Raw genomic sequence first — 25,649 nt, 5'->3', positions numbered from 1 at the left:
ACCAGTTAGAGCCACAACGCCGCTCATTTGGGGAAGAAATGTAATGATGTATTGCCTGAGTGTTGTGCGTTATTAAGTTATTAACGTCTGCCCAAGTTACTGCCTAGATCTACAAGCCGGGACAACCAGACAACGGGCCGGAACACAGAGCCACCGCCGGGCCACCGTGCAGCTTTCAGAAATCCTACCAGGGTAAAACACCAGGGGGGGACTGCTACGATGATCCACAAACCAGGAGATCCGATCGTCATTCTTATGATGGGTTGCAACATGCAGAATCCTTCCGAGTTTAACCCACCAGAGGGGGATGTCATGACTGGCCAGTTCGGGTCAGGTTACTGTGGACCATAATCCTACAGAGATATCTCTCACACTCACCAGTGGGGGAGAGATTGAGAGGTATGGAGGTGTTTTTTTTTATGACACCTCCCGCCCATTGTAAATCTTAAGGCAGCAGACAAAATCCCTTTTGTCCTCTCAGTATGGAGGGATGGAATGTATGATGGGCCTATGGAGAATCTACCTCTGAACAGTAACATGCAATAAATGGACTTGGGGACAATATGTTTCGTCAGCCAAAATGATAGATGGAATATGATGATAGATGGAATATGAAGATTAATGTTGTTTTTGTTATGTTATTAGAAGTTAAATGACGACGTTGTAATGAAAACATTGTAACTTGAAGAGTTTTCACACTATGTACTTGAGGTTTGCATACTGTACATTGTGTGGAAAATGTCCAGATCAAAGAGAATGTTTTCGTAAAGATGAAATGTGAAGTTAGTTGTCTAAATTGGATCTGAGTAAAACCCAGACCTTGCCTCGTAACTAGTTACCCACAGAGAACTTGCCCTAAAGGCGGAAACGCCCATTTCTGACCCGAGGATATAAAACATGTAAGTTAAGAATTAACATAGCAGACTAAGTGACCACGAGCTGCAGCCAAGGTTCATGTTAGTTGAAAACCCAAAAGCAACACGAGGTTGAAGAAGACAAAGGAACCTTTTTACAATCTATGCTACAGATGAGTAGCTGTGTCTAAGAGGGTAAAGTCAAGCAGGACCACCCGGTTACCACTCTCCAAGGAATCGTGTGTCTACACTGCTTTCATTCCCACGCTGGAACCATCCACAGGGCTGATTAGCCCTCCTCCGAAGACCCCTGTTCAGAGCGAGGGCGAGGAAACAGACCACTAAGAGAAAGGACACTGACATCGTGAGGACAAACAGAGAGTTACACCCGGTAACCGAAGACGTACTGTCATCAGAGAAGTCGGAACCCGGTCCACGAAGAGACACCCCATCGGAGACCTTCAACACATAATTACATCATTATATTCTAACCCATAAGAGCGGCAGTTCGGGGCAAGGTTAGGGTTAAAATAAGCATAGTTGACAAATGTACCCATTTGTTCTTTTCTCTCATGCACTCTCTCTCTTTCTCTCTCTTTTGAAATTCCCATTTTGTGTAACACGTGTCATATTGTGTTGGTCCGTTAGGGACCTGTTTCATTGTACTAAGTTCTAATCAATAGCCTAGACTGTGTGTTTGTGTATGTATATCTTATATTGTCATTTTAGCTTTTAGCACCAAAAATCTCCAATTTGGACTCCAGACCAAAGGACAAATTTCCACCGGTCTATGCCCATGCTCGTGTTTCTTGGCCCAAGCAAGTCTCTTCTTCTTATTGGTGTCCTTTAGTAGTGGTTTCTTTGCAGCAATTCGACCATGAAGGCCTGATTCACGTAGTCTCCTCTGAACAGTTGATGTTGAGATGTGTCTGTTACTTGAACTCTGTGAAGCATTTATTTGGGCTGCAATTTCTGAGGCTGGTATCTCTAATGACCTTATTCTCTGCAGCAGAGGTAACTCTGGGTCTTCCATTCCTGTGGCGGTCCTCATGAGAGCCAGTTTCATCATAGCTCTTGATGGTTTTTGCGACTGCACTTGAAGAAACTTTCAACGTTCTTGGAATTGTCCGTATTGACTGTCCTTCATGTCTTAAAGTAATGATGGACTATCGTTTCTCTTTGCTTATTTGAGCTGTGCTTGCCGTCATATGGACTTGGTCTTTTACCAAATAGTGCTATCTTCTGTATACCCCCTTACCTTGTCACAACACAACTGATTGGCTCAAATGCATTAAGAAGGAAAGAAATTCCACAATTTAACTTTTAAGAAGGCACACCTGTTAATTGAAATGCATTCCAGGTGAATTACTCATGATGCTGGTTGAGAGAATGCCAAGATTGTGCAAAGCTGTCATCAAGGCAAAGGGTGGCTATTTGAAGAATCTCAAAAATAAAATATATTTTGATTTGTTTAACACTTCTTTGGTTACTACATGATTCCATATGTGTTATTTAATAGTTTTGATATCTTCACTATTATTCTACAATGTAGAAAATAGTAAAAATAAAGAAAAACCCTTGAAAAACTTTTGACCGGTAGTGTATCTGTTGTGCTGACTTAGTCAGGCTTTAATTGAAGTTTGTCTACAAAATAATAATTGATATGTTGGATTCACCTCTCTATCTCACCCAACAATCAAAGTTAACGAATAAGACTAGGGCCTTCCGAGTGGCGCAGCTGTCTAAGGCATTACATTGCAGTGCTTGAGGTGTCACTACAGACCTGTGTTCAATCCCAGACTGTGTAACAACCAGCCATGATGGGGATTTCCATAGGGTGGGGTGGCTCATCGTGCTCTAGTGACTCCTTGTGGCAGGCTGGGTGCCTACAGGCTGACTTCAGTTGTCAGTCGAACAGTGTTTCCTCCAACACGTTGGTGCAGCTGACTTTAATTAGTAATGACTAATTACTAATTTGTAGAAAAACTGGAATTAAAGCCAGACTAAATCAGTGTCTCAACAGATACACAGATGGAACTAGCTAAGCAGAAGATCTCCTTCAAATGTTGATATTTGGTTGCGTTGACAGCCAAACACAATTTAATATCCAGTTTGTCTACAAATTCATAACTGAGATGTTGGATTCACGTCTCCATCTCAACCAAAAATCTAAACTTAAAGAATAAGACTAAATCTAATCTAATCAAACTTTAAATGCACTTTAAATAAAGTTTGATTGGATTTAGTCCTATTCTTTAAATTTGATTTTTGGTTGAGATGGAGACGTGAATCCAACATATTATTGATTAACTTGAAGATTAAATTTGAAATCAACCAAAGCTTGAAACCCTAGTCCTTGAATGTATTGTCTGTTTTTAGTTGAACCGGGGGTTGAATTGAAACAATGGCTGTTGATGACTTTGAAAATGCTATATACTCCTAAATACTATCATCGATGAAATATGATTTTTAAAGTATGGTTACATTTAATTTGCTCTGTTAAATCTACCCTTTGGATTGACTTCGATGGCAATAGTGAATATATTTAGATCTCTCAATAATTATTCTCACGATAGTAGTCAGTGACAAATATAAAATCTGGATTGGGTCTGGTTAAAACCCTTGATGGGAGACTAAATTAATAGTTGTACAACAACTCTCCAGTAGGAGGTGCTGCCCAGATTATTTATTTTTTCTTCTGATAGTGAATATAACGTTGAAGATCTGACGTTGTTCAAAGGTACAAATGTAACATATTTGATACAAGGTTTGCCTATGTTGAAAATTGGTTACAACGATGACATAATCCTGCGGTTGAAATCTCACCCTCAAAACAACAGTGATTACAAATCCAATGTATTTTCCACGTAGATTCCATGCCACATGCTTACGCTGAAACAACAACTCAACCAGTTTGTGCTTAGTGGGCAGTAGTGTACTCTCTACTCCCAGGTTCTCCAGCCCTGCTGCTCTGCTGCCATGTTTGTTTTGGTCTGAAACCGGAGATGGCATGCAGTCCTCCCTCAGCCCACGTTACCACAACACAGCCCCTCTCTGCCCTCTCATTGCTCTCTCTCTACCCCCCCCCCCCCTCCACACGTGCCCTGCTGCAGGCACCTGCACCTTTCTCATGTGTTCTCTGTCCATCCCTCCCTCCAACTCTCATTGATTCTTATCTCTCTCACTCCTCCATCTCATGTCCTGTCCGGGCTTAACAATGTTATTATGTGTGTCACTGTCAAGCAGTGTTGCTAGCAAGGTGTACTCCATTAAGAATAGTGCTTGTGCTGTGCAGGCTGCAGTCTTTTCCCATTCAATAATACTGTGTGTAGTGGGTTGTCTAGAGCCAGCCAGGTCGGGATTGTGTAAGGAAGAAGGGCTGTACTTTGGCTTTGTTTGGCATTTGGAGACAGTGGGGTATGACTGCCATGTAGTCTTGACTATGCAAACCATGTACAGTAGAAGATTACTACACTGCTTCGAAATTCAGGGGAGATTTGTTTTGCACTCTGTTGTGAGATCCAATTGTGAGCTTTTCACTTTACCTTCTCTCCTTTCTCTCTCTCTCTTGTTCTTTCTCCTCTTTATAACAACATGTTATGTTAACAGTCATCTCTCCTGTGTCGTCTCCCTCAGGCTCGCCTGGCACTGGAGAGAGGTGCTCAGGCTGTCATCTTCGATGTCACCGACGACAACGACGCTGCTCTCGAGGTGAGGAATGGTGGAGACCGTCTGAGAGAGCAGAGGACAATGAAGTAGCATAGCCTGACCTGACCAAGAGAGACAAAATGGTTTTAGTATTACTGATTTATCAATGATTCATTTTCTGTCTTCCCCTCCTCTATCCATTGTGTGTCTTCCCCCAACACACACGTGTAGCTGCATGACTCTGACTCCCTGCCGCTTCCGGTGGTGCTGGTGAAGGCTGAGGATGCTGAAGAGCTGATGGGACTGGTTAACAAGAACGAGGAGGCAAGAGTCCGCATCGACATCAAAAAAGAGGACCCAAAATGGGTAAGGAACAGAATACACACATGCCGAATATCACATATTATTATTATTATATAATAAATACATGATATATGTTTTTATACATGTTTTCTATTTATTATATAGCCATATATTTGTATTGTATTTATTATTATTATTATATATATGCATATCAAGAGACACATAATGGAAGTTGTTAGTTACATTCCCTCAAAGGTCCGCTCTAAATCATGTCTCCCAATCTCTACTATGAAATAGTAATAACATCTCACTCTTTCTCTCTCTTTCCAGCCCCACTATGATGTTGGTATCTTGCTCACTATAGTCCTGGCTATTCTGGCCATTGTTTTGATCTTTGCCTTCCGGTACCGATGCAAGTCCAACAGAACCTGGGTGAGTCAGTCAACAACACATAGACTTTTCACAAGTCTCAATACTGAAGCCTTTATCTCTGCAAAATACAGCAATCTTAAGGTGGTTTAGGTCTGGGCCCGGTTGCATAGAACATCTTACTGTTTCCCTTAATGCATCATTTTCCCTTACCTAAGGAAATTGTTTAAGGGTGTTGCAGAGAGCCCCTCAAACCTTTCCTTAGGTAAGGGCATCATTTAAGGGTTTTACAGTAGTTTGAAGGAACATATGGCAGAAAGAGTCTCTGGTGACTATGGAGATGACCTGATTCACTGACTGAACATCTCATCAAAGAGATGCATTTATTTTGGGAGATCTCAAAATAGAATTTCTACATTCAAGACAGGTGAATCAAATTGATTCAGAAGATAAACACGTTTATGTTATTTACTTTTTTCTCAACTATTACTTTCTATCACGTCAAGTGAACCTAGAGTAGCTAGCTAGATAGCTAGCCAACAGCTTTGTAGCCATGGATTGTGCATCTTACATTGTTTAACTAAGTAGCTAGCTGGTGGATGTTTTCCTTTTGAAACCAGGGCTGAGGAAAGCAACATGTTGGATTCACCTCTCCATCTCACCCAAGAATCAAAGTTAAAGAATAGGACTAGAGCCTCCCGAGTGGCCCAGCGGTCTAAGACACTGCATTGCACAAATACTGTTTACATTGCTATCCATACTGAATGAAGCACTTAAGGGACCGCATGGACACCCTTAACTTTTTCACTTAATTTAAAGGGAAAATTCACCTTAATATGTTTTGTGCAACTGACTTAAAGTTAGGGAAACTTTAAGCAAAAATATAAGGGGAAAATTAACTTAAGATGTTTTATGCTACCAGGTCTTGTACTCTAACTGTCGACCAAACACAAAAGAAAGTGTCCACTGTATATACAGCTCGAACATACACCAGAAAACCCTCAGAGAGGAACAAAATGTGAACTTTGAGACATCTCAGTCAGTTCTGAAGTCCAGTTCTCTAACCTCCGTCCCACATGGCCTCTTCCTCTATGACCACAGGACTCAGTCCATCAGCAGACCATGCGAGCCATCAGTCGTCTGGAGACGCGAATGTACAGCTCTCAGGGCTGCGGGGGCTCACAGCGCCACCGTGGGGGCTGGGGGTCTAATAGCAGCTCCAACTCCAGCCCCGTCTGTGCCATCTGTCTGGAGGAGTTCCTGGATGGACAGGACCTGAGGATCATCTCGTGTGCTCATGAGTTCCATAAGGAGTGTGTGGACCCCTGGTTGCTGCAGCACCGCACCTGTCCTCTCTGCATGCACAACATCATGGGTAATGACATCGCATGACCACTAGGGGACGCCTACAACAGGCCTTAGAATGGGGGAAGCACAAGACTACTTTACCCACTCTTGAGCACAAGTAAATTTTTCCACAAAAAAATCCAGTTTTACAAACTGTGTGTGTGTAGTCTGTTTTACTGTGTGTGTTCCTATGCTCCACAGGTACAGAGCTGTCACGTCAGCCCCAGAGGAGCAGACTGCAGCAGACCCCCGAGCACAGCCAGGGTTTCCTGCACACCCACCCCTACCCCCACGCCTTCCCCCAGCATCCCATCCCCTTCTCCATGAGGCCTCACTACCCCCGTGGCCCCTCCGGCCCCTACCCCTCCCTGGGCCACTACAGCAGCTCCCCACCCCTGGACCCCCAGACCCTCCGCTTCCTCCCTAGCTGGCCTCTTGGCTCTGGCTGTGGATACATCCACCCTACAGAGGGCCCCGGGAGGCCTCACAAGGCCGGGAGCAGCTGTAGGACGGCAGGTCACCCTCTGGGGTCCCACTACGGCCCCGGGTCCCACCGCTCCTGCCACGCCTACCGCTCCGGCTGCCCCGCCCAGCGCAGCAACTCCAGTTCCAGGCTCCACCACATCCCCTCCTTTGCTCCCCGCGCCTCCGATGGGGGGGCCCATAGCCGGGGGGGCGAGGGAGGCAGCTGCTCTGGGGGGAGCTACCGGACGGATCGCAGTGGCTACCTGGCAGACGGGCCGGCCAGTGACTCCAGCTCTGGCCCCTGTCACGGTTCATCCAGTGACTCGGTGCTCAACTGTACCGACGTGTCCCTGCAGGGTGTGTACGGTAGCTGGTCCACGTTCCGCAGCTCCCTAAGCAGTGACTATGATCCGTTTGTGTACTACGGGCCGAGTTTGGGACGGACAGGCCGCAGGGACAGCATGGAGGCAGGGGCCCAGAGACCAAGGTCCCTGGACTCAGTGATGAACAGAGACAGAGGACGAGGGAGCCCTGAGGAGCAGCCAAAGGCTGTGTTTAGCCACGTCCACTACCACCGCCACAGACACCACCACTACGGAGAGGACGGGGAGCGGGAGCACGCCCAGGGACAGGGGCCAGGCAGGGGGTCAGACGAGGAGCAGGGGGCTGCTGTTGCTATTGGCTCTGGTACTGGTTCTCCCCCGGCTCTGGACAAGGACTTCCCAGTGTGCCCTCTGAAGCACAGCCCCTGTCAGTGCCCTAAGGCAGAACACACAGACAGTAGGGAGGCCCACGGCCACAGGATAGAGGGTCAGGACCATGAGCTTAGCCTCAGCCCCCCGTCAGGCCCTCCTCCTGTCCTGGTAGCACCAGCACCCTTAGCAGCCCCAGCCCCCTGCTGCCACCAGGACCACGGCCTTGGAGGCCACCCCCACCGGAGGGCAGACCGGCTCGGCGGCTGTGTCCTCGACGGCCCCTCGGTGCTCTTCCACCAGAGCCTGGAACTGCAGGACGACTGTAGCATCCACATTCACTACGGCCAGGGCCCCAGCTACTGCTGCCCCCCGCCTGACCTGCCCATGCCTGTGCCTTTCATTCTGGACTCTGGGGGTATGGGGGCCCTAGGGGGCCTAGAGGACTGGGCCTGCTGTGGAGGGCCCCACCATGTAGTGTGGCAAAAGCGGGTGCAGCAGGCCCACTCTGAGCCCCAGTTGCTGGGGCCAGGGCTGGGGGGCCCTATGGACAGACCCCCGCCCCCATGCAGCAGGCGCCACCACGGTCACCACAGCCCAGCGCACGACCGCAACACAGACTTTTGTTTATACTGCCAAACATTACACAACAATCAGGGTGGGTGTTCAATCAGTCCTTATATTATAGCTACATGTGATGTGAACAGCTGCTCCCGTATTCTAACTTGAATGTGCTAGTATATTCTATGGCTCTATGTCACTTCACGTTTCCGCGATTCTTTGCGTCTCCTCACCGCCGAATCAGCCGAATTGGAGGGAAGTTTAATTTAATTACATTTTGTGAAAGAAGGCAAGGAGAGAAGATGTGATTAATCGAGGAAAGATCATTTAGAAAGAGGCCCATTTGTGTTATTCTTCCTGTCATCCTGTGTGTCATGTGAGTGTCTCTCTCTGTGTTAGAGAGGTAAGTAAACCTATTGTCTGTTTCTCTCCCTCCAGGATCAGAGGAGGAGTCCGGTGTGTGATAACTAACTAACTCGAAAGGTGCATCCCCAAACTCACGCTGCTACGTACCTAGGAGCCGGAATGGACAAACACGTCATCGGCGGCCATCTTTCTCAAGTCTTCCAAATAATTCCACATGAAATACCTGCATTCAAACTACACTTCCCAGAATCCCCCAGTCAGTGCTGAGTTATATCTGTCAACAGAGATCAAAATGAGTTAGATTGTGATTATGTTGAACATTTGTTTCTTTTGACCATCAAATCAATGAAAACACAAGTCAAGTAGAGACCTGAAATTGCTCATATTCATTGTTGAATTTAAGTATGTCACAAAGGGGAAATTTGTTTTATTCTCTTCTGCCTTGTTGTTGTTTTGTTTTGTAAATTACACGAAGAATTCAATACCGACATGATATTACAAGTTCCCAGTTTGCCTTAGTGACCGCTAGGAATTCTCACTGCTCAGGACTTGAGCCTCGATTCACAGTACGAAACTCCCCTACTATTTCTCTCAGTAGAAATCACATGGACAAATTGGATATCTAATTCCTTGAGTGGTTAAGTACTTAATCGATTATATTATGAGGTACTACTCAGTAATACTTGATTTTCCCTCATTACTCCCATAGATGCTCAGTTGGAGGTTTCTTGCTCTTTCCAGCCTTCCTCAAATCAGATTCAGAAATGTGTTCCAGTGGCGTGTGTATCGCAAAGGTACTCAGAGCTACAGAAAAGAGCCTAGAAGCTTCTCTCTGGGCAACCTGCCCCATTGGGGGAAAACAGTTATTTTCTTAGCCGGCCTTACAAGAAGTGTGCATCCTGAGAGGTCACTAGAGGCTAGCATGGGGACATGTGTTGGTTAATTCAATAATGGCAGCTGCTTCCATCACATTTTGTTTGCTTTGTGTTTCGGTAAAAAAATGTAGTCTGTAATTTTGAACCAGATTCACTGAAATGTGTTATTATTACGAGCTATTTTAGTTTTGCTCATGTCATTTCTCATGTTGCCAGTGGTTACTTATTATGTTTGATCTGAGTGCTGATTTGGTGGCCAGTGAAGGAGGGAGGGGTCCACCAGACAAACCTGGGTTCAAACTGTATTTGCCATCTTTCAAATACTGTAGCTGTGCTTGATTAAGCTTGCCTGGCTCAATGGGACCAATGTAATCATCCCAAAAGTGCAAACCCCACCCATCTGGCATGTTCTCCAGTCAGGCTAAAATATGCAAATGCTCCAAGTATGTGAACAATTTCAAATACTATTTGAACCCTGGTAGGCCTCCAGAAAATCACACAGTGTGAGTGAAACTTTGCTCGGCTCAGGAAGGACATCCGCCATGTCTCCTGCTCTTCACCCCTGACCTTTAATCACATGTCCTAGTACACGACCCAATCAATGTCGACCTGCAAGGATATTCTCTCCCTTCCATTTCCCAAATACCAGCAGCTAAAGCTCAGTAAGGGTGCTCTTATCTTGGAACATTACAGCAAAATAGTATATACAGTGCATTCGGAAAGTATTCAGACCCCTTGACCTTTTCCACATTTTGTTACGTTACAGCCTTATTCTAAAATGGATTAAATAACAATTGTTCCTCATCAATCTACACACAATACCCCATAATGACAAAGTGAACACAGGTGTTTAGAAATTTTTGCAAATATATTAAAAATAAAACAGAAATACCTAATTTACGTAAGTATTCAGACCCTTTGCTATGAGACTGGGGGCTCCTGAGTGGCACAGCGGTCTAAGGCACTGCATCTGTGCTTGATGAGTCACAACAGACACCCTGGTTCGAATTCAGGCTGTATCACAACCGGCCGTGATTGGGAGTCTCATAGGGGGAGCACAATTGGCCCAGCATCGTCCGGGTTTGGCCGGTGTAGGCTGTCATTGTAAAATTAGAATTAATTCTTAACTGACTTGCCTAGTTAAATAAAGGTTAAATAAAAATATTAAAATACTCGAAATTGAGCTCAGGTGCATCCTGTTTCCATTGATCATCCTTGAGATGTTTCTACAACTTGAATGGAGTCCACCTGTGGTAAATTCAATTGATTCGACATGATTTGGAAAGGCACACACCTGTCTATATAAGGTCCCACAGTTGACAGTGCATGTCAGAGCAAAAAACCAAGCCATGAAGTCGAAGGGATTGTCTGTAGAGCTCCAATACAGGACTGTAGAGCTCCGGGACAGGATTGTGTCGAGGCACAGATCTGGGGAAGGATACCAAAAAAGGTCTGCAGCATTGAAGGCCTCTAAGACCACAGAGTCCTCCATCATTCTTAAATGGAAGAAGTTTAGGACAACCAAGGCTCTTCCTAATGCTGGCCTCCTGGCCAAACTGGGCAATCGGGGGAGAAGGGCCTTGGTCAGGGTGGTGACCAAGAACCCGATGGTCACTCTGACAGAGTTCCTGCAGCACTCCACCAATCAGGCCTTTATGGTAGAGTGGCCAGACGGAAGCCACTCCTCAATAAAAGGCACAACAACCCGCTTGGACTTTGCCAAAAGGCACCTAAAGGATTCTCAGACCATGAGAAACAAGTTTCTCTGGTCTGATCAAATCAAGATTGAACTCTTTGTTCTGAATGCCAGGCGTCACGTCTGGAGGAATCCTTGCACCATCCCTACGGTGAAGCATGGTGGTGGCAGCATCATGCTGTGGGATGTTTTTCAGCGGCAGGGACTGGGAGACTACTCAGTAGTCGGAGCAAAGTACAGAGAGATCCTTGATGAAAACCTGCTCCAGAGCACTAAGGACCTCAGACTTGCGAAGGTTCACCTTCCAACAGGACAATGACCCTAAGCACACAGCCAAGACAATGCAGGAATGGCTTCGGGACAAGTCTCTGAATGTCGATCGAATATCTCTGGAGAGACCTGAAAATAGCTGTGCAGTGATGCTCCCAATCCAACTTGACAGAGCTTGAGAGGATCTGCAGAAAAGAACGGGAGAAACTCCCCAAATACAGGTGTGCCAAGCTTGTAGCGTCATACCCAAGAAGACTCGAGGTGTCACACCCTGATCTGTTTCACCTGTCTTGTGCTTGTCTCCCCCCACCGCCACCACCTGGTGTCTCCCGTCTGTCCCCATTATCTCCTGTGTATTTATACCTGCATTTTCTGTTTGTCTGTGGCCAGTTTGTACTACCAGGGCTCAGGCTAAGACCCAGATGCAGACACAGGATACATATAGTATGAGTATCAGAGCTTATTATAGTACAAGGGGCAGGAGGGGTCTGAATACTTTCCGAATGCACTGTACATAATTACTATGTAACTGGAGGAAAGTCATGATAATTCATAATTCATTCAACTTTGGAAACATACATTATTCACTACCTTGTAAAAAAATATATTGATTCAACGTACAATTATAAGGCAACCAGCTTCAATAGGATTGTGAGTTTGCTCAACCAAAATTGCATTGAGCAAACTCACAACAAAAATTTTGTGGGAATTTTGTGGAGAAAACTCACAATCCTATCGCTGCTGGTATCCTTACAATTGTACGTTGAATCAGCGTTTTTTTTTTTTTTTCACAGTGTACCAAACATTGACTTAACAAAGCTGTGGCCTTTTATGAACTTAAGTTAACTTAAATGGAAACCTGGTGAAACATCCTAGAAGATTATAAACCCTGGAAGAAAGAAAAGTCTTGAAATGTGTGTAGTTATATCCCCCAATATATTTTATTGCTTAGTGAAAATGTGAAAGGAGACTGCATTAAGACAGACAGTAAACATGGAGCCTTAGTATTTAATTGAATAAACCTATTGATCCCCAGACTATTTTCGAAAGAACTGGAAGCACTTAAACAACCTTGTCTGATCTAGTAACACTCTGAATTTGTAATTGAGATAAGTCTGTCTATGCTATTTACTCCAATTGTGCCTTCTGGATTCACTTTTCAAAGGAGTTAGTTGTGGGATGTGCATTCACTACTTCCTGTCAATGGGTTGAAGTTTATTATGATATAAGATCAGCAAATGACCTAATACATTAAAGCTCTTGTTATTTTACCAAAGAAACACAGTTTTGAATGCATTCAACCTGTGCCTTTTATTCCTCTTCCATCAAACTTAAACCCAATTAAATGTGTTTTACCTAACAAGAGAAATCTGAAAATGAAATCGTATGCAGTCAAACAGTGGAAAATCATGGATTACAGCCCCATATATATCGATACCTCGTTTGTAATGTTTTTTGGAGACAGCTTCTCTTGCTAATACTCCAGGTTGTGTTTCTGTTATATATATTTGTGTAGAGAACAGTCCTATATAGCCTGGTTAAACCAGACTGAACACTGCACTCACCATTGTTTCCCTTGAAACAAAGGTGAAACATTGCAAAACCTGTCTGGATTCCAGGCTACAGTTCCCTAGCCTTAGCTGAAATGACTAAATCACAACCAACCAGCACTGGAATCCACAACCAACCAATATTTTTCAGTAAAAACTGAAAGCAAGGTAAATCAAGGCACTATAACTACGCCAACGACCAGAACAAGGAAATATAAAACTTTAAATAATCAAACATCTCTGAAATGTTTGGGGCGATTTTATTATCCCCTTTAGGGCCGTTTTTTGTTTGTGTTCATTGTTTTGTTTTTTAACGCATAATGAGCTGAAACTGCCTTTTTTCTAATAGAGCACAATCCCGATAGAAATTGAAGGGATCTGTCAGTATATTTTGGATACTTTGTGTACAAAAAGAGAAAGAAAAAAACAGAAATGAAATAAAGTGTTGTATTTTATATATAATAGAACATTTCAATATGGTGATATGTCACTAATATATTTATTTACTAATATATTTATCCATTTTTGTCCAGGTCCTGAAAAAGAATGCATGGTTTCTGTATAGAAACGATATCTATATGAAACTAAGTGCCATCACAGATGTATCAACATGGCTTCATTCCAATTATATGCAAATAAATTATTTTGAAATAAAACCTCTGGTGCTGATTATGGTCTCAATTTTATGATCTTCATCTTCAAAATGAAGTATTTATCTGACAAATCTCATTGTAAGACTTGGTCATTCCATTTCCAGTCATACATAATTTCTATCAGAAGTATCATGTTGGCACTGGCAATTATGTAATTGACAAAAATACCAAACTTTGAATTATGGTTCTTACCTTACAAAGGTCAAAGATGGAAAGCTGGTGCATGTTATCACAATGATTATACAATGAAGAAATATCACAGATTGCTTTTTAATTGCTTTCAACAACTTGTCCCATACATTTCTCAAAATAGGTGCCAAATCTCTTAGCAAAGCTAAGAACATGCAGTAGAACACACAGTGGCAAGAAAAGTATGTGAACCCTTTGGAATTACCTGGATTTCTGTATAAATTGATCAGCAAATTTGATCCAATCTTCATATAAGTCACAACAATAGACAAACAGTGTGCTTAAACTAATAACACACAAATTATTGTATTTGTCTTGTCTATATTGAATACATAATTTAAACATTCTCAGTATAGGTTGGAAAAAGTAGGCTAATAACTTCTCCAAAAGATAATTGGAGTCAGGAGCCAGCTAACCTGGAGTCCAATCAATGAGACGAGATTGGAGATGTTGGTTAGAGCTGCCTTGCCCTATAAAAAAAACACTCACAAAATTTGACTTTGCTATTCACAAGAAGGACTGCCTGATGTGAACCATGCCTCGAACAAAAGAGATCTCAGAAGACCTAAGATTAAGAATTGTTGACTTGCATAAAGCTGGAAAGGGTTACAAAAGTATCTCTAAAAGTCTTGATGTTCATCAGTCCACGGTAAGATAAATTGTACATAAATGGATAAAGTTCAGCACTGTTGCTACTCTCCCTAGGAGTGGCCGTCCTGTAAAGATGACTGCAAGAGCACAGCGCAGAATGTTCAATGAGGTTAAGAAAAATCAGCTAAAGCCTTACAGAAATCTCTGGAACATGCTAACATCTCTGTTGACGAGTCTATGATACGTAAAACACTAAACAAGAATGGTGTTCATAGGAGGACACCACTGAAGAAGCCATGCTGTCCAAAAAAGACATTGCTGCAAGTCTGAAGTCCGCAAATGTGGACCTGGATGTTCCACAGCGCTACTCGTAAAAAATTCTGTGGACAGATGAAACTACAGTTGAGTTGTTTGGAAGGAACACACAACACTATGTGTGTAGAAAAAAAGGCACAGCACACCAACATCAAACCTCATCCCAACTGTAAAGTATGGTGGAAGGGAGCATCATGATTTAGGGCTGCTTTGCTGCCTCAGGGCCTGGACAGCTTGCTATCATCGACGGAAAAATGAATTCCCAAGTTTTATCAAGACATTTTGCAGGAGAATGTAAGACTATCTGCCCGCCAATTGAAGCTCAACAGCAGATGGGTGATGCAACAGGACAACGACCCAAAACACAGAAGTAAATCAACAACAGAATGGCTTCAACAGAAGAAAATACGCCTTCTGTAGTGGCCCAGTCAGAGTCCTGACCTCAACTCGATTGAGATGCTGTGGCATGACCTCAAGAGAGGAGTTCACACCAGACATCCCAAGAATATTGCTGAACTGAAGCAGTTTTGTAAAGAGGAATGGTCCAAAATTCCTCCTGAGCGTTGTGCAGGTCTGATCTGCAACTACAGAAAACGTTTGGCTGAGGTTATTGCTGCCAAAGGAGGTTCAACCAGTTAATAAATCCAAGGGTTCACATACTTTTTCTAACCTGCACTGTGAATGTTTACACGGTGTGTTCAGTAAAGACATGAAAATGTATACTTGTTTGTGTGTTATTAGTTTAAGCAGACTGTTTGTCAATTGTTGTGACCTAGATGAAGATCAGATCAAATGTCAGATCAGATCAAATGACCAATTTATGCAGAAATACAGGTATTTCCAAAGGGTTCACATACTTTTCCTTGCCACTGTATTAACTCAGCTTCATTGGTGTAGCCATACAATCATGTTGTAATATTAGTTAGAAATGGCGAGGTTGCCCCTGGCATCTCAATGCACTCGAACAGAGACTTGAATTTTCCTGCCCCGAAGCCCTGTGGTGGGAAACACACACGGGTCCAACTCAGTCAATTAATGAAATGTATTTATAAAGCTCTCTTTACATAACCAGTTAATTCAAAGATCTGCCTTGTTATGTGTAATGGCTCTTGGATGTACTCACTGACAGCTTTTGTAAAGGATAAGGTCTTTGCTTTGGCTTTATTGTCTTTTGATGTTGAATTATTGAGACCAAGGCTAAACACTTAAATACTCTCCCAGGGTTTTATGTTCAAATGCCAGCGAGCCTCACAACACAAGTTTAACTTATGAGCTCCAATTAATCATGAAAATATTTAAAAGTGTAATGAAAAGATCAAGACGGCAAAGACCAAGAAAGTGTTGGTGGTTTCTCCCACAGTTCCTTTGGTGTGGTGTAGATAAATGTTTTCTAGTTTCAGGCATAACCAATCCACATCACTAGACTGAAATGCCAAATCATGACTGATGGAGCCTGTCCTAACAGGTACTGGATGGGGGCCTCGGTTAGAAAGTGCCACAGGCTGAAACCCGATCCAAAATTTTATCTCAGTTCCAGCTCTCCCTGCTACAGTTGGTCTTTAATCTGCATCTGTGATAGATGTACCTTTACAACTCTGGGTTGAGTTGTGTTCGCCTTGGGTAGGAGCCATGAACAGCTTTTAAAGGAATACTTTGGGATTTTGGCAATGAGGCCCTGTATCTACTTCCCCAGAGTCAGATGAACTCATGGTCGTGGAAATAATTTCTATGTCTCTGCGTGTGGTTTGAAGGAAGTGGCTAACTAGCACTGGCGCAATTGCTAACTAGCATTAGTTCAATGACTGGAAGTCTATGGATATCTGCTAGAATGCTAGCAGATACCCATAGACTGCCATGAAATTATGCTAACGCTAGTTAGCATTGGCTGGCGAAACTGCATCTAACTTCCTTCATTCTGGACAAGAGACATAAAAATGTTATCCACGAGTTCATCTGACTCTGGGGAAGTAGATAAAGGGATTCATTGCCAAAATCCTGAAGTATCCCTTAAGGCCGCATTGTGATCAATGTGTTAATGGTTTTATGGACTTACAACCCACTGGGCACAAACTGGTTGAATCAACGTTGTTTCAACGTAATTTGTCAATGTATTGTGACATGGAATCTACATGGAAAATACATTGTATTTGAAAAATATCAACTGTTGTTTTGAATGTGAAATTTTAACCACAGGATTATGTCGAATTTGTAACTATGAAACAATGTCAGATCTTCAACATTATATCCACAATCAGAAAAAATTGGTCTGGGCAGTATTTTGTGATGGAAATGTTTCTGTTTGTGCTTTTCTAATAACCAATCACAGGGAAGAGAGAGAATACATGTTATAATCACCAACAATGATAAGAATGAGATTGGGGCATGAGACTCATAATCTCAGGGTCGTGGGTCTCCCAGGCGTTCAATCAGTCACTTGCATGAACACAGAAATTGGTTATTTGAAAAGCACAACAAAACAAAAAAAATCCATCACAACTTCCTACTGGAAAGTTGATCTATCTACAGCTATTCATTTGGTCTCCCATCCAGCCTAGCTTTAATATTTGTCACTGACTACTACCAACCAATATGCTATCATGAGAATGATTATTGAGAGATCTCTTAATAACTAAATACGGTGCCTTCAGAAATGATTCATTATTCAATAATTTGGTTGTGCACACCTGCCATCATCGTTACGCCACCTGCGCTCATGAGACTCACCTGAACTCCATCACCTTCCTGATTACCTCCCCTATATATCTGTCACTCCCTTTGGTTTTGTTCCCCAGGTGTTATTGTTTCTGTTTATATGTTTCATGTCTGTACACTACTCTTGTTTTGTTCCATGTTCGTTTATTTATTAAATTCACTCCCTATACTTGCGTCCTGATTATTAGCGTACGCGTTACACCTAGTCCTTGCCGATGACAAGTATACGCATGCAACCACCACCATGCTTGAACATTTGAAGAGTGGTACTCAGTGATGTGTTGTGTTTGCTCCAAACATAACGCTTTGTATTCAGGACATGAAGTTCATTGCCACATTTTTTGCAGCATATATAGTATTTTTTTTAAACAGTACACTACACTTCCTATGCATCATGTAAATACTCTAAAACCGGTTCATCTCAATATCTAATTTCCTTCATCTGCATTGATCTGATAAACACAGGATAAGTGTAGTATTTCATCAAATGAGAGACTTAATTTCAAGCAGTAGAGAATGTGAGACACTTTATTGAAAGAAGTTCATTATCCAAGTGTTATAAATACATAATACATGCATTATACATATTATAATTTTAATATTATAAATACAAGTTCAATCTGTACTTCAATGCACATCTGGTGTGCATTATAAAAACAGGAAGAAAGAGGTAGTAAGAGAGGTGTAAAAGACAGAAAGGGAAAGAGGTAAGAACAGAAGAGCAGGGAAGACAGCATATGATTAATGATTTACAGTGTTACCCTAATATTCTTTCAGTTCATCACAATTACATAATAGTGTCTCTAGTGGTGTCTCCTAACCAGCCTTGGGCTCCCAGTCAGCCCAAAGGTTATTTTAAGAGCAGGTGAGGTGGCGGTGACTGGACTGGGGGTTGGCATCCTCTCTCACATCAAAACATACGTGCAGACGAGAGACAGATGAGAGCATGTTTAAGCCTTGTGTTTTTTTAAATTCTAACACAGTCAGTCATCATAATCATCAGGAGGTGAAACTGACCATGGATCATTAACTCTGGGACTACTACTGTACATCTCTATCTGAATTTCAATGTAAAGCATCTCTTTAATAATACTTCCTGTTGACCCGACCAAGTGACCTCTCACCTCTGATCATGCTGTGCCCTCTATATAGCCAGTTCAGATGCGGGAGGGGTTCACCGACACAGCTGATATAACCTAGAGGATTTAGGGAGAAGGGGAGAGAGGGATGAAGTGAAGGAGAGAGATTGTTATTGAGAAAATAAGGTAGTTAAAGAGACAGTGTTCAACAGGAATCTGTGTGTGTGGCCTCACCTGGTGTTCACACTAAGTGGCTGCAGAGTACTTTATGCTAAAAAACATGCACACTAGGACAAACAATATAGCGTAGTTATAGAAATAATTAAGTGTCTTACTATTCTCCATGGTTGGCCCTCTCGCCTATTCTTTGAAGGTGTAGAGGAGCCACAGTTATACACCTGAGCCTGCTTACTGCACAACACAATCTATCAATCATGTGAGGACAGACGCTGGGAGACGAGAAGCAAGTACAGGGTGTGAATATTTAATAAATAACGGACATGAAACAAAACAAGGACAGCGTCTGGACAGGGGGAACAAAACGACATTAATGCAGACACGGGGAAGAAACTGAGGAAGTGACAGATATAGGGGAGGCAATCAATAAGGTAATAGAGTCCAGGTGAGTCCCATGAAGCGCTGATGCGCGTAACGATGGTGACAGGTGTGCATAATGATGGGCCGCCTGGCGCCCTCGAGCGCCAGAGAGGGGGAGCGGGAACAGGCGTGACCAATCAGATTGATACATGAGTGTGTAGGTGTGGGTTTTAGGGTGTCTAATTGTTCTACATTTTTTCAATATGGGTGACTTAAAAATAGCCTGTTTTGTTTTTGCACAGACATCCCACCCTTACCTAAACATTACCCTCACCTGAGAAGTAGAAAAATCAAAGGAGAGAAACTGGGAATTGAATAACTGCAGTTGACACAGCTAACTAAATTGAAGAATAATATTATTGTAATGTGGATGGCTCCTTTGGTTGTGCATAGTGCAGTCTATGGTGTTGCCAGTGAACAGCACCCTCTTCAAAGAAGTAGGAGGTGAAGAACTCCCGCACACGGAATGCCTCTCTTGCTGCGTTGTTGGACCCCATCCTTGAAACATCCTGCAGAGCAACAGACTTCTCCTCTGTCACATGGCGGCAAGCTGCAGATCCCCTCCTGGTCCTCGTGTCCATCCTTATGAAGTTATGCAGGACACATGTAGCCGATATTTCTATAGAAGAAGCCCATTATTATTCTCAGCTTCTTAACTCCTCAATATGCTTTTTAAAAGACAGATTTTCATATATACAGATGCCCAGATATTTTGAAGCAGGGACACGATCAATATGGACACCATCCAAAGTACATGTGCTTAAATCAGTTATTTTTATGCGCTTATATTTATGCGCTTGTATGCCGATGACACTGTTGTGTATGCTATTGCCCCCATGGTTAACTAGGCTCTATCTGAACTACAGTCTGCTTTTATTGTATTACAAAATAACATGTACTTAGTTTTACCTGCATTCAATACTAATTTGATTGTATTCTGTAATACAATAAAAGCAGACTGTAGTTCAGATAGAGCCTAGTCAACCTTGGGGGCAATAGCATACACAATAGTATCACTGGCATACAAGTGCATGTAAAATGTTATATTGTTTGTCACGCCCTGACCGGAGAGCTTTTTATGTCTCTATTTTGGTTTGGTCAGGGTGTGATTTGGGTGGGCATTCTATGTTCTGTTTTCTATGACTTGTATTCCTGTGTGTTTGGCCGGGTGTGGTTCTCAATCAGAGGCAGCTGTCTATCGTTGTCTCTGATTGAGAACCATACTTAGGTTGCCTTTTCCCACCTGTATTTGTGGGTAGTTGTTTTCTGTCTTTCTGTCTGTACCAGACAGGACTGTTTCGTTTCGTTGCATTCTCTTTGTTATTTTTGTTTAGTGTTCTGTTTTTAATAAATTAACATGAACACTTACCACGCTGCGCTTTGGTCCGATGATTCCTCATCCTCGACGAACGTTACAGATGGCTCATTCATCACAAAGCCCACTGATATTGCAAACTACTATAATGACTTTTTCATTGGCAAGATAAGCAAACTTAGGGATAATATGCCAGCAACAAACACTGACGCTACACATCCAAGTATATCGGACCAAATTATGAAAGACAGGAATTGTACTTTTGAATGCCGTAAAGTAAGTGTGGAAGATATGAACATTTTATTGTTGTCTATCAAAAATGACAAGCCACCAGGGTCTGACAATCTAGATGGAGAAATACTGAGGATAATAGCAGACGATATTGCCACTCCCATTTGCCACATCTTCAATGTAAGCCTACTAGAGAGCGTGTGCCTTCAGGCAAGGAGGGAAGCTAAAGTCATTCCTCTACCCAAGAACAGTAAAGCCCCCTTTACTGGCTCAAATAGCCGACCAATCAGCCTGTTTCCAACCCTTAGTAAACTTCTGGGAAAAAATGTGTTTGACCAGATACAATCCTATTTTACAGTAAAGAAATTGACAACAGAATTTCAGCATGCTTATAGGGAAGGACACTCAACAAGCACAGCACTTACACAATTTACTGATGATTGGCTGAGAGAAATTGATAATAAAATGATTGTGGGGCTTGTTAGACTTCAGTGCAGCTTTTGACATTATTGATCATAGTCTGCCGCTGGAAAAACGTATGTGTTATGGCAGAACACAGAGGGTGTTCTTTAATGGAAGCCGATCAAATATAATCCAGTTAGTATCAGGAATTCCCCAGGGTAGCTGTTTAGGCTCCTTGCTTTTTTAACGACATGCCACTGACTTCGTGTAAAGCCAGAGTTTCTCAACATTATACACGTCAGCTACTACAGCGACTGAAATGACTGCAACACTTAACAAAGAGCTGCAGTTAGTTTCAGAGTGGGTGGCAAGGAATAAGTCAGCCCTAAATATTTCTAAAACTAAAATCATTGTATTTGGAACAAAACACTCACTAAACCCTAAACCTCAACTAAATCTTGTAATAAATAATGTGGAAATTGAGCAACTTAAGATGACTAAACTGCTTGGAGTAACACTAGATTGTAAACTGTCATGGTCAAAACATATTAATGCAGTAGTAGCTAAGATGGGGAGAAGTCTGTCTATAATAAAGCGAAGCTCTGCCTTCTTAACAACACTATCAACAAGGTAGGTCCTACAGGCCCTAGTTTTGTCGCACCTTGACTACTTTTCAGTTGTGTGGTCAGGTGCCACAAAAAGGATTTGCAATTGGCTCAGAATAGGGCAGTACGGCTGGCCCTTGGATGTACACAGAGAGCTAATATTAATAATATGCATGTCAATCTCTCCTGGCTGAAAGTGGAGGAGATATTGATTTCATCACTACTTTTATTTATGAGAGGTATTGACATGTTGAATGCACCGAGCTGTCTGTCTAAACTACTGGCACACAGCTCGGACACCCATGCATACCCCACAAGACATGCCACAAGAGATCTCTTCACAGTCCCCATGTCCAGAACAGACTATAGGAGGCACACAGTACTACATAGAGCCATGACTACATTGAACTCTATTCCACATCAAGTAACTGACGCAAGCAGTAAAATTAGATAAAAAAAACAGATTAAAAAAACACCTTATGGAACAGTGGGAACTGTGAAGCAACACAAACATTGGCACAGACACATACATACACACACACACGCACACACACACGCGCACACACACGCGCACTATACATACACATGGATTTAGTACTGTGGTAGTGGTGGAGTAGGGGCCTGAGGGAACACAGTGTGTTATGACATCTGTGAATGTATTGTAATGTTTTTTAATTGTATAAACTGCTTTAATTTTGCTGGACCCCAGGAAGAGTAGCTGCTGCTTTGGAAGCAGCTAATGGGGATCCATAATAAATACAAATACAAATGAACATGAATATACTGAGGAGAAGAATACATGCAACCCCCACTGTTTTCTACCCATATCAGAAGTTGTTGATTGTATTATTCTTAACTTTTGTCAGAACGAGGAGTACAACATCAACTGGTATGTGTGGGTGGTCATGTCGACAATTACATACTTTTAAATCAGAGTTCATATTATGGTTGCTTATTACACAATACCCAGTCACAGCCATGTATCCCACTGCTGGCTTGCTTCTGAAGCTGAGCAGGGTTTGTCCTAGTCAGTCCCTGGATGAGAGACCAGATGCTGCTGGAAGTGGTGTTGGCGGGCCAGCAGGAGGCACCCTTTCTTCTGGTCTAAAGAAATATTGCAATACCCCAGGGTTGTGATTGGGGACTATTCCCCGTGTAGGGTGCTGTCTTTCAGATGGGGTGTCCTGACTCTCTGAGGTCACTGAAGATCCCATGGCACTTATTGTAGGGGTGTTAACCCTGGTGTCCTGGATACTTTTCCAATCTGGCCCTCATACCATTACAGTCACCTAATCATCCCCAGCTTACAATTAACTCCTTCACCTCCTCTCCCCTGTAGCTGTTCTCCAGGTTGTTGCTGTATATGTGTTCATAGTTAAATTAAAGCTCTGGTCTTGGTGTGTGTGTCAGAGAGAGAGCCGGACTGGTAAAATAATGTCAGTGTGGGCCACCATTTAAAAAAAAACAGTGCAGGAAGATGGTGGACTGAATGTAGTTATGTAGAGCACTTCAAGATAAAAATGTAATATTCAATATTGGTAATTTAGACAAAATATTAGCACTACAAAATCTGGTGGGTGATAACCTTCAATCTGGATCACAAAACAAATCATAAGACTAGAGAAACTAGAAAAAAAGCAACACCCAAACATGACGGAGTAAGACAGGGGAACCTATTTCAAAACAAAAACGTGAATCTTCTACAGACACAGACGATTTAATACCACCGGGAATGGTAAAGATCGAAATCAATCTGTTAAAATCAATAAATGACAAACTGGGTATAATTGAATTAGTCAGTAAGGATATAAAAGAGTTGAAGGCAAGCCTCGAGATGAGTGATGAAAAAGCTGCGACATTGGAGAAAGACACAAACCAGCTAAAAGGGACAGTCAATAAGATTGAAACCAAAGTTAATAAACTTAAAAAGGAAAACACCATTCTGAGAGAAGCCTTACTTGACTAGATTCATGAGAGAGAATCTGGTACTTACAGGTATCCAAGAGAAAGAAGAGTTCCAAGAGTTCCTGAATCTGTAGTTAGAGAGTTCCTCCTTACAGTGCTTCAGATTCCATGCGAAGCTATCAACAAAATCCAACTCGAACGTGTACACCGCTTCGGACAGAGAGGGCAGAGGTAAAGATAAAATAATGGTTAAAAGCCTGGGTAAAAGACTTGCTGGGACCCAAATTGGCATGAATGACAAATTTCCGAAGGAAATTGCAGAACAGCGTAAAGTTCTGTATCCAATTTTCAAGGAAAACAGATTAAAAGGGAAACGATTAGCTCTCGTCATCGATAAACTATATATTGATAACCAGTTGTTCAGAGACACAAAGACTACTCCATGGCTATTTTAAAAATTACAACGTTTTTATAGACGAGGATAATAAAACCCAATTCTAGCCCGGTTATGGATTGTAATAATCCAACAAAAAATATAGCTTTTCTATATACCAACAAATATAACTAATTGGAACACAAAAGCACTAATTCAACATGGTGAAGATAAAAACTCAGTAAACAGAATGAACAAGTATGTGTGGATGGTGTGGTGTGTGTTTTTTTATGTTTGGGAAAGTGTGGCGTTGAGTGAGAAAGAAAATGGTTGCATATCCCAGAACCAATGTATTGCTGTGAGCGGGGGTTGTGAAAGAGCTTTCATTGTTATTCAGATGATGGATATACTTTTTATAATGAATCTTATTTATTTATTATCCTATCATGGTGGAACAGCGTTTTAAAATAAACTATACATTTAGCTTATTTACTGTCCTATCATGGGGAATCATGGGGAACTATCATGGGGAACTATTTTTTTAAATTATACATCTAATTTATTTATTTATGATCCTATATTGATGGAACGGTCCACAACCCTATACCCTAGACACCCACCTGAATGACCCAGATACTAAGGAGAAGTCCCTAACTGTTTTATGGGCTGTCTGTATGCAGCCAAAATGAGGTCAGAGACCTAGAGCAGCACTGCCCCCTCAAGATTCTGAGCCTGCTTGGCAGAGTTGGTCCTCCAAAACCAAAGCCCCCTAAAGGGAGAGCATAATATACAAGGAAATTCTCAAATCTGCTAATGAGAACCTTGACAACCTTGTACCTAGCCGGTGGGGATTCCAGTGGGGTGCCCCCACCCAGGCAGTGGCAGTGCTGGCAACACTAGCTGCAGTAACCCATGGGGAAGGGGTCACACTCGGACATTCAGAGAGGGGGTATATTATTGTGGCCCTGGTGGCACAAAATCAAAAGTCTGACCACATGGAGATGCTTGGGAATATGGCCAATACGGGGGACTGTGTTGTGGGTGTTTCAGAGGAAAGGGGTACATTTGACCTCCATCATCTAGGACGTGACAATGGTTAATAAAATCTCCCCATTTCTGCCCAGTTTTTTGCACAGTCTTGCAGGCCTTCTCATACAGCTGCAACTGTATATGCATTCGTAAATCAAGACCTTTTTGATGGCTATATATAATACAAATCGAGGTGAGGGCGATGGAAATGCATTTGGCTGTTGATCTAATTCTGTTCTGTAAATGGCACTGTGTGCTCTTTTCGAAGAATGAATCCCAGTCTCTTCAGGGCTATGGGATACGTGGGTCGAGGGTGGTCTGCCGGGCATTGGGATGACAACCCAACCTGGGATGAGGAGGGCTTTTAGAGGGTGGAATAGTGGGGACCAATTGGAGGTTTACTTAGTAGCAATGCAAATATCATGGTACAGCTATATACAGTAGACAATCAATCATGTTGCTTTTTAGTGGTACGTTTACAAACATATATTTTGATAAATAGAATTGAAAGTTGTGTCTCATTATGGTAAGTGGTGAAATAAATATAGCCAGTTATAATTGTAATGGCTTAGCAGATAATAAGAAAAGACGATCAGTATTTACCTGGCTAAAAGAGAAGGAATATAATATCTATTGTTTACAGGAAACTCATTCAAC

At 42.4% G+C, this 25,649-nt stretch overlaps 1 protein-coding gene and 1 long non-coding RNA gene across 2 annotated transcripts in view; one reads left to right on the top strand and one right to left on the bottom strand.

Moving 5' to 3' along the window:
• The window catches only part of LOC139582842 (E3 ubiquitin-protein ligase RNF43-like), a 207,775-nt gene extending 194,123 nt beyond the window's left edge, over positions 1–13,652 (top strand). The window contains exons 3-8 of the mRNA XM_071413225.1: positions 4,491–4,565; positions 4,734–4,868; positions 5,136–5,237; positions 6,276–6,549; positions 6,723–8,336; positions 8,678–13,652. Of these exons, the coding sequence (XP_071269326.1) occupies positions 4,491–4,565; positions 4,734–4,868; positions 5,136–5,237; positions 6,276–6,549; positions 6,723–8,336; positions 8,678–8,703 (2,226 nt within the window). The 3' untranslated portion in view covers positions 8,704–13,652. The remainder of the gene's footprint in view (positions 1–4,490; positions 4,566–4,733; positions 4,869–5,135; positions 5,238–6,275; positions 6,550–6,722; positions 8,337–8,677) is intronic.
• Positions 1–23,822, bottom strand: part of LOC139582848 (uncharacterized) — a 39,998-nt gene extending 16,176 nt beyond the window's left edge. The window contains exons 1-2 of the long non-coding RNA XR_011676435.1: positions 23,679–23,822; positions 4,400–4,624 (exon numbers count right to left, since the gene is read on the bottom strand). This is a non-coding gene — a long non-coding RNA (uncharacterized lncRNA). The remainder of the gene's footprint in view (positions 1–4,399; positions 4,625–23,678) is intronic.
• Between the last annotated feature and the right edge of the window lie 1,827 nt (positions 23,823–25,649).

Source organism: Salvelinus alpinus, chromosome 1, assembly GCF_045679555.1.
Source record: "Salvelinus alpinus chromosome 1, SLU_Salpinus.1, whole genome shotgun sequence".
NCBI classification, from domain to species: Eukaryota; Metazoa; Chordata; class Actinopteri; order Salmoniformes; family Salmonidae; genus Salvelinus; species Salvelinus alpinus.
Note: the sequence above shows the minus strand (reverse complement) of the source record. Positions and strands in the feature narration are given on the sequence as shown.